Source organism: Xiphophorus couchianus, chromosome 2, assembly GCF_001444195.1.
Source record: "Xiphophorus couchianus chromosome 2, X_couchianus-1.0, whole genome shotgun sequence".
NCBI classification, from domain to species: Eukaryota; Metazoa; Chordata; class Actinopteri; order Cyprinodontiformes; family Poeciliidae; genus Xiphophorus; species Xiphophorus couchianus.
The window spans coordinates 13,875,943-13,885,835 of NC_040229.1; the positions used below are offsets into that span (position 1 = coordinate 13,875,943).

At 35.0% G+C, this 9,893-nt stretch overlaps 1 protein-coding gene across 1 annotated transcript; it reads left to right on the forward strand.

Annotated features, from left to right (window-relative positions):
- The first annotated feature begins 963 nt into the window (after positions 1-963).
- slc28a1 (solute carrier family 28 member 1) lies at positions 964-9,890 on the forward strand. The gene is made up of 18 exons (XM_028038485.1): positions 964-1,278; positions 1,524-1,603; positions 1,684-1,760; positions 2,987-3,078; positions 3,363-3,552; positions 3,674-3,815; positions 4,046-4,159; positions 4,766-4,840; positions 4,927-5,007; positions 5,108-5,188; positions 5,324-5,449; positions 6,834-6,964; positions 7,306-7,474; positions 7,594-7,791; positions 8,245-8,326; positions 8,437-8,535; positions 8,620-8,725; positions 8,833-9,890. The coding sequence occupies exons 1-18, from the start codon at positions 1,197-1,199 to the stop codon at positions 8,951-8,953; spliced, it is 2,046 nt and encodes a 681-aa protein (XP_027894286.1). The 5' UTR covers positions 964-1,196; the 3' UTR covers positions 8,954-9,890.
- The last annotated feature ends 3 nt before the right edge of the window (positions 9,891-9,893 follow it).

Here is a 9,893-nt window from a genome sequence, read left to right on the forward strand (position 1 = left end):
GTAACTGTTTTGTTTTTTTTCCATTCATCCATAATGCTTCCCCATGCAATGGCACTGCGCCCCCCCTAAGGGGCGCGCCCCACACTTTGGGAACCATTGCATTGATCAACCATTACATTGTAACATTGTAACACTGGCTGCATGTTTAGAGTTATTGTCCTTCTGGTGGGCGAATATCTATCCCACTCTCAAGTCTATAATATGTGTTCCTTAGCATTTGTTTAGTTCCATCCATTTTCTGTTTCCCTCTCACTAAGAAAAAACATCCATAGCAAGATTCTGCCACTACCATGTTTCACATGGGGCATGATGTGCTCAAGTTAGTTTTCCATCAATAAATCAAATCTCTGAATTACTGAAGTAAAATTACCAACAGATGGACACTATTTTATTAATAGGTGAAATAAAACAATTGTGGAATAAAGTGTAAAAGAGGCTCAATGCAAATGCATGCCACACCTTTCAGATTTTCACTTTGGGAGTACCTTCCATCCACTTCACAGATTTGTATTATTTTTGAATGACTACAAAAACTCATAATAAAATACACTGAAGTTTATGATTGTTAACAAATGAAAAAATTCAAAGCATGCTGAAGGTTTGTTACAGACTGCTGCAATTTATTCAAGTCAGCAGACAAGTAATGTTGCTACTTCTTGTTTCAGTCATTTCATTCCAGTGTTTTCAATTTTTTACCTGTTCTTATTATGTATGGTTTTGTTATAGAGTGCAGATACACTTGAATCACAGGCAGGATACTTCCAATAGTCTTCTGGCATTCCCTAAAAATAGGAGAGTAAATGTTTCTCTGAATGTTGTATTTCAGGTAATAAAACTGTAATAGATTTATTTAAGAACCTAATGGCATTTATACTCTTTTTATCACCCCCCAAAAAGTCTTTACAGCCAATAGTGTGTCATGGGTGTGTCCCTTCAAACTACTCCTTCAAAAGTTGAAAAGTTGAAAAAAATAACAACTTCCCATGATTCATCATTTACTTTTCATCTTATCATTTATTGTTTTAGTAATTTGGCCAGTTAAAAACACAGTCAGCATGATGTGCAATCATGTGTTGTTTTGTAAGCTCCATTCTGTCTTTTTCGCCAAGTGACGCTGATTCTAACCTCTGACTCTCACCTCCTAAAAAAGCTGTAAAAAAGGAGAAAGGAAATCATGCCTGTTAATTAATAATAACATGCTTCCAGGGCAGAGTATATTTCCTGGAGGTGTGTTTTACAGTCCAGCATTTGACAGCTCGGTTTGGGAGGACACAGAAAGTAAGCCATTAGCTCTACTTTTCTTTGAATTAAACTATGTATTTTGAAATATTTTCACCTGGCTTTTTTTTGGGTTGTATGATAACCCTAAGGACTTTGTAGGCTTTTTTTTTATTTTTTAAACTGCTTTATCTCGTATGTTCCCAGAGGCTCGGCCTAAAAAAAGCATTCTTGTTTGTTTGCAAGTTGAAGCTGCTTTTCACATTGGCTGCTGGGTAGAAGTAAACAATGATTATGTTTTTCAGTGGACGAAAACAGTGTCAAGCTTAAAAATCTAAGCCAAAACCCTGAAGATGGCATCGACAACCATGCTTTTGAAGTTTTGGTAAGTATTTATTTCATTATCAGTCAAAGAAAGTAACACCGTATTTCTTTTGCTTTCATAAAATGCCTTTATCTTGCTAGGAGGAGAAAACTACTGACACAAACAGCATCAAAAGTCAGCCTGTAAAATCAGGAAAGAAACTAGGATCATACCTCAGGTTTGTCCGATTATGAAATTTAAGTTTTGTGTTGCAAACATAGAAACTGTTTTGTAATTAGAGAGTCCTCCTGGATGTAAATGTTTATTATGCCCAGGAAGTCTAGTTTACACCTATAGCATGTGGCTGTCTATAAAAAAAATCTGAACAGCATTTCTGCACTCCTATTGCCTCATTCAACATGAAGTGTTAATTGCAGTACAGTGAACTCTCGCTATTTCGTGGTTCACCTTTCACGGATTTGCGTAGTGCATTGTGTTCTGCTTTCTGATTGGCTAAACAGTCTCTCCGCTTCTTCTCTACCTGTGTATCAACAACGTTGCGGTTTAATATGTACACGTACGTAAAACAGCTTGCCAAATTTAACATAATCGATGGTGGCATGTCGGTTTATATAATGAGACCCAGCAATACATTTTTGTCCTCTGTGGAGGACATAGGTTTTTTTGTTCATAACTCTGAAACCATACATGCCACTGTGTTAAATCCTGTTGGTCCTTAGAGAGGACATGCTGGGCCTCAAAATGTGTTCATATTTGCCACAAGAGAGTCCCGATATCCTCTCCAAAGGACATACTGTAATAAATAAATAATAACATGTTTTGAAACTTTTTCAACTGTAGTGATGTTTTTTCACTCCAAAGAGTCATGTAGTGAAAAAAAAAAAAATTCAAAAACTTTTTTTTTTCTGGGTCTCATATAAGAATCTTTTTGCCCAGAAGAAAAAAGAGCGACAGCTACTACCGACAACTATGTTCTTCTCTCGAAAAAACACACCTGCTTTAGAAGAAAAAAAAAGAAAAAAACGCTACAGAGCGGAGTCAGGATGCAGCGGCTCAGTCAGAAGAGCAGTGAAATACACGCGAGTCACTATTAAAATTATTATTTTACAGTACAGTAGTTATTTGTAAAAAAAAAAAAAGTTTATACAGTAGGCTACTTTTTATTTGTTAAACAAATGTTTGGGCCTGTAAAAAAGTTTTGTTCTTTGGTTTCAATGTATTATGGAGTATTTCATTGTATAATAGCCTAATTATAAAAAAATAATGGTTACTACTTCGCGGATTTCCCCTTTTTGGAACGTAACCCCCGCGAAAAACGAGGGTTCACTGTACATCCAAATCACGAAAACTTCAATCACTGAAGAAAGTTTTACTGATAGAAAGCATTAAAGAAAATGTAACATGCTTGTATTTTTTAGTTTGTTTATTTGCTTAATCTTTCAGTAAGATTTCCATGCCAATTGATGCCACAGAACATTATATCAAGGATCACTCCAAAATCTTTAAGTACATTGTGCTGGGCATACTTGGAGCAGGTAATAAACCAAGTCTATTCATTTAGCAGAGATTTATTCGGTAAGACAATGTGATAAAAGTACCATTGGTGGAAGTGGATCTGCCTAACACAACAAACTAAATAATTCCAAGTCCTGCTATTGTACTATTTTAAAAATATTTAATAGTTCGGTGGTGTTTGGAATCACTTATGTGGTACTTGTAATAGAAAAAAAGTTTGAAAACTAGTGCAGTAAGGACTTATGCACATGTTTTTGTTTGGTTCAGTTATTACAAGTAACTTATTTTGTACTCTTCCCTGCAGGATATGTGGCTTACTTTATTGCCGCCTGTGTGCTGAATTTCCAGAGGGCCATTGCTCTCGTAGTCCTAACTTGTCTGGCAATTGCTGCTGTATCATACGAACTTGTGAAGAAGCACAAGGGGAAAAGCATCAGCCGGTGTTTCAAACCCGCAGTTCGATGCTTCAAATCCAACCTGAAATGGCTAAAATGGTGAATAGTTTTAACATCTTTAATTGTATGTATGTATGTAATGTATTCTGTGTTAAAGCAGCCCCCTAAACGATGGCACATGTTAAACATCTAATGCATGTTGCTCTTTTGTGTCTGGCAGGGTTTTCGTCCTAGCAGTCGTAGGCCTGCTTGTGGTGTGGCTTGCTTTAGACACACGCAAACGTCCCGAGCAGCTGATCTCATTCGGAGGTGTGTGCATGTTTATCGTGCTTCTATTCCTCTTCTCGGCTCACAGGGCAATGGTGAGTTCCCTTAGGCACGCACAGGCTCTAATCAACGATGAATAGTCCTTTATAACTCTTTTAAAACATGCATGGCTTCTATCAGTCACGTTTTCTGTTTCACAGAGACCTTGGATATCACTAAGCTTGGTTGCTCTCGTGATTTAATGATTCAGCTGAAGTGCCTCCCTGTATTAAGTGAATGAACATGCCCCAATAAAGTGATAAAGATAACAGCTTTGTTTTTGTAGATCTCATGGAGGCCAGTGTTTTGGGGTCTGGGACTGCAGTTCTGTATTGGACTGTTCATTATAAGAACCCAACCAGGTCTTGTAGCCTTCGATTGGCTTGGAAAACAAGTGCAGGTATGACTTTGTTTTTGTGGATTAAATGAGTCCATTAAAGAAAATATAGAAACAATACCATTTTTTGTTGTTGTACATTCACAAATAGGCTTCAGCTTTATAAAGAACAGTATATATTATAAACAAACAACATTTTTAAATAATATGAATATCTACATTATATCAGTAATAATAAAAGTATTCATTTTTTTTGTTTTTTAACATGTCCATATGTGCGCTTCTATTTCTCTGACAATTTTCCCACTGAGTGACAGAGATTATTCTATTCTCAAAACATGTTTCTCTCTACTACATGCTTTCTTTATATGATAAACAGAGTTAGTGATGTAATATTTAACTAAGTGAATCTACATACACTCTTATCTTCAGCAATTTTATTGAGCATCCAGGCCTAAGTCAGCAGAATATGAGTACACACGTGCCTCCTAATTACTTTTTAAAGTGTGCTCCAACTATCTACAAAGTTGTAAATTAACTTCATGTGATAAAACAGAACAACTACTTGTCATCTCCCTGCATGTACTTATAAAGTTAATAACCATTTTAAATAATTTACCCCTGTTTCTTTTATTACCTTTCTTTCATTTGTGCACCATATGATCACAGATTTTCCTTGACTACACCAAAGAGGGATCATCGTTTGTTTTTGGTGACCTGATTGGCAACATTTTTGCCTTTCAAGTGAGTGTGTAGGAAAACTGAAAAATATGAGCACTTCAAGTACCAAGTGCTGAATGTACTGAACTAATTTATGACTTTCCTATCAGGCTTTACCCATCATTGTGTTCTTCAGCAGCATTATGTCTGTCCTTTACTTTCTGGGTGCAATGCAGTGGCTCATTTTAAAGGTAAAAAATGTCTCTTAAAGCATCACACATATTTCTGTAGGTCTCTGTGTGTGTGCTATAATGTACTGTAACTCGAAGCCATGTGTTTTTGTCCATGCAGATCTCATGGGCTATGCAGATAACGCTGGGAACCTCGCCCACTGAGACTTTAAGCGTGGCAGGAAACATATTTGTTGGGCAGGTATGCCCTTCATCATTTTGCATCACTTTAAAGGGAATATTCTTAGTTTGGCAAGCAAATCAAGAATGATATCAAGTGTAGAAAAAAGCTGAAGTTGTTAAATATGCCTAATTACTGTTTATGTTTTTGCATTAGACTGAAGCTCCGCTGCTGATTCGACCCTATTTGAAGGACATGACCAAATCAGAGATCCATGCTGTTATGACTGGTGGTTTTGCCACTATTGCAGGCAGCGTCATGGGGGCGTTCATCTCATTTGGGGTGAGATAAAGTTCTTCACATGCCAGCATATTACAGGCACAGGCAGGTATCAAATTAAAATGTTCCACCTGTTCTCATTTAAAAAAAAAAAAAAAAAGCAACCCTTTAATCTGTTGCCCATTAGATATTTGGAATGTATTTTCTATACAAAAGGGTACTAGTTTATAGTAATAAAAAGTAAAATATAAAGGAAGTAGAGAGTGAATGAAAATATACAAATGTAAATTCATAAAAGGCATGTTCAGGTAATTAATTTAAACAAAATGAAGGCAGCTTGTACGTCAAAAGTCGTGGTGCACATTACACAATATTACATCCAGGGCCCTTGACTGTGGACGGTGGCGCTGATGCTGAAACCTCTTTCACTTCATTGTAGGTTAGAGTCTTGGTTGCTGCAGTGTTGTTTGGACACACTGAGGCTGTGTCCAAGCCTGAGTTGAAAGAAAAAATCTTCAACACCAGATTCTTGATTTTCAACCTCATTGGATTTATTGGTTTTATCATCACTTCACAAAGGAAAAGAACTAGTTAAATACACCTTTAAAATTCCCAAAATAATATTACATCGACATTCTGACAATGGTAAGAAAATATGAAGGTCATACTATGATCATTATAATCTTGATTGGTCTTTGTTGCCTTAAGCAGAGTACTCCCAACTCCCTGTGCACAAATTGGGAGTATTCTGGGCTGGCAGGGGTTGTAGTTGACCTACAACATGTCAACGATAAAAACTGACTTCAAAAGATTACAATAAACTCAGTAGGTGCAAAAAAACTGTCGAAAAGGTTAACATAAACTTTCATGTTTTATGAAAGATCAGAACTTTCATGAACCATAGAAAATCTTTTTGTGCTGTACAAAGTATTCTCTCCTCCCCAGAGGAGGCTTGTAAAGATAAGTTCTTCTGTGGAAATAAACTTAAAAGAGCAGAACTCTGTGTTCCTGCCTGCTAAGTTTGTATTAAGACTGAACCACATTGAAGCAGTTTTGATGATGTGTTGCGCTTTCTTTCTTGCACATTGACAATAAAAGGAATTCTGATTTGTCTCTAATGTTCAAATTTGCTGCAACATACTGGGAGATGATTTAAAAGACTTCAAACTAAACTTTACATATACAAACCTACCATCACTTTCTGAACATAACAACATGTGTCCTATAAAGAAGGTACAGGTTTTATGCAATCTATCTTTTAAAATTTTATTGAACATGAGAAAAATGCTGACAATGTGTAATATTTAGAAAACAAAGACTGGAATTTGCTGATGTCAGTATATGTGAAATATTAAAACTAATCTGCCGAAATGTTCTTAAATTTAGCAAAACGTAGCAAAAACCTGGGTAAAACATGTTGAGTATATGCAAACTTGATCTTTTTCAGATTGACGCGTCTTCGTTGATATCGGCCTCTGTGATGGCTGCACCATGTGCTTTGGCTATGTCTAAGCTGTCCTATCCCGAGACAGAAGAGAGTCAGTTTAATTCAGAAAAGAACATCAAAGTGGCTGCTGGGTGAGTTTGCACTTTCAGAGCATTCTATTGTGTTGTGAAACAGTAATCATCACTGTTAGTAAGTCATGCAGTCTTGAGCCACACCCAAACCCGATTATTACCAACAAGGGTTACCTCTTTAACTTTAATGATAAAGTAAACATCACTGGAAAACTAACAGAATATTCTGATTCTGAGATATCTTTGATCAGAATGAATTGTTTTTCTTATCTTTTTTTGACTATCTAAAACATTTAGGTGTAAAAACACACAAAATAAAGGTGCAAATATTTTTTTCACAGCACTGATTTAGTTGTTTGCTTTGTGTGTAAAATTGTTTTACAATTTATTTATCTTTGTAGAGATGAACAGAACATTTTGGAGGCTGCTAGCAGCGGTGCATCTGCATCTATAGGCCTTGTTGCTAACATTGCAGCTAATCTCATAGCATTTCTTGCTATCCTGGGCTTCATAAATAGCGCGTTGAGTTGGCTTGGAGGTATGGTTGGATATCCTGAAATCACCTTTGAGGTAACAGAAGCTAAACTTGCTACTTTACAGTTAATTATTGCAGTATAATTTAGTAATTAAAAAAAAAAGGTGCAAGCAATCAGGTATAAATTTAATTATTTCTTTGTTGCTGTTTGCAGTTAATTTGCTCATATGTGTTCATGCCCATCACCTTCATGATGGGAATACCATATGATGAGAGTTTCACCGTGGCTGAGCTTATTGGTACAAAGCTCTTCCTCAATGAGTTTGTCGCTTATCAGAAGCTGTCGGATCTGAAGAGTAACAGACTCAATGGACTTGATGAAGTGATTGGAGGCAAAAGAATGTGGATATCTGTAAGTATTACAAGTGTAACTTAATGAATTATATCAGAAGTTAATTTATTTTAGTAATTTATTTCAACAAGTAAAATCCATATATTATGTAATTTTAACTTTACATATAGTGACATACTGTACTTCAAGCGTTTATTTCTGTTAATTTTGATAATTGTAATTTATAGCTAATGAGAAGCCAAAATTCTTGTAGCATTACATAAACCAATATAAAAAGCTTTTTAATGTAGATAAATTATGTTTGGGTCTAAATATTGATGTTGAAAACTACTGAATTGACTGTTGTTCAGCAGACACAATACTCTGACAGAGAATTGTTGAGAAAAAGCATTTCCTTGATATTTAAATTAATTTGAATGCATTTCTAAGAACATAGGGCAAAAAACAGAAGGAAAATAATGTTCAAGCGCCAAAAAAAACCCAACAGAAAAAAACATGATTCTCTTGTTTCAGGTTCGTTCGGAGATAATTACAACTTATGCTCTCTGTGGATTTGCCAATTTCAGCTCACTTGGCATTGTGATTGGAGGCTTGTGTGAGTATCTTTGTTTTACATTATCATGTTGTTGTTTTTTTAAACCCATAATTGAGTCTTTGTTACAGTAATATTTTTCTTTCTTTCCTTTTCACACGTTATTCTTATAGCTGCCATATGCCCACCAAAAAGAAGAGACATCTCAGCTCTGGTGGTGAGAGCCATGATCACTGGGACTTGTACGTCTCTAGTCAACGCTTGCATTGCTGGTAAAAGTCAAAAATTTGTTTTTGTGCAATTTCAGAGTCTGTTTCAAGGCAATGTAATAGACCAGATGTAACTTTGCTTTTCAGGACTCCTCTTTGTTCCCCCACTTGACTGTGTGCAGTTGTTTAAAACGTCTCCCTTCGCTGATACTGATGAAAATATTAAAAAGTGCTGCCAAGACTTATTTGAAAGGTACACATTTCTATTTTTATTTATGTAGTTCTTTATGATAACTGTGCAATAAAAAAAGGTTGTATGATACATCAGATTTGTTCTTACATTTCTAATTTGTTTTGCAGCACCATAAACAATGGCACCATCTGGTTTGAGGAACCTTGGAATACTGTTCAAAATGTCACAATATTTTTGTCAAACTGTTGCCAGTGTTGTAACATTAATGATGTGTCAGGTTGCATGTAGACATGACCAGCACAAAGAAAAAAATCCTCATGAAGTTTGCACTTGCAAAAAAAGAAGTAAATAAATAATAAACTTTGTGAGTTCCACCTGTTGATGAAGAGGCAACTGTAATTCAAACATTATGCCAAAAAGATAAAAACTGTTAGAAGGCATTTTGTGTGGCTCTGTTTTAGGCAGGTTCGTATTATTTTTAGTTGAGTAGATGTTTTCTTTCAAAAGGGAAAATATACGTACATCTGTCAAGGGCATGAAAAGAAATGTGAAAAAAGTGGTAATGTTAGTTTCTTTAAAAGTGTTAAATTACAATGCAAGTAGTTTTTCTTTTTGTTGTCAAAAAGAGAGTTATATCAGCTTGATTTTCTGTTCATTTTTAAACACATATAAAAGTACATCTCTGGCAAAGACAAAAGAAAAATTGGTCTGACTTTTCATATTATTAAGAATAATCTTAGAATAATCTTAAAAGCATAAAAAGATCAAATAACCCCTTATTTAGTACTTTATTTTTTTGTTTGTTCAGTTAGTTTTTTATTACAGGGTTTCTGATAAGAGTCTGATTACCAAAACATGCCTAATTTCAACTGGTAATTAGCAAATGTATTTGGATTCTTTTTATTTTCTGCATGCAGCCCAGCTTCTTTCTATGCAAGTGTATATGTATATATATATATATATAGTAGTAGGAATAAAAAATGTAAAGGTTTTAATATTTGACATAGGAAATATTTTTTGATCTTTTTTTTTAATTAAATTTGCTGTAATTTAATTTATTTAACACAAGTGAAGCACTTATTTTGCTTCAATAATTTATTAAATCCAAACTTTGGTGAATGTAAAAAGGTTGAATTAAAGTGTGTAGCAAATTTCAATACTGCTGATAATTGCAAAGTTGAATACGAACTTCTGAAAAGATTTGTAAATAAAACTAATGCTTGGATTT

Bases quoted from the DNA above. Each gene is read 5' to 3' on its own strand.
- slc28a1 (XM_028038485.1), top strand. From the start codon at position 1,197: ATGCTTCCAGGGCAGAGTATATTTCCTGGAGGTGTGTTTTACAGTCCA. The intron at 4,841-4,926 runs GTGAGTGTGTAG...CTTTCCTATCAG, and splicing joins GCAACATTTTTGCCTTTCAA to GCTTTACCCATCATTGTGTT. The intron at 5,450-6,833 runs GTGAGATAAAGT...GATCTTTTTCAG, and splicing joins GGGCGTTCATCTCATTTGGG to ATTGACGCGTCTTCGTTGAT.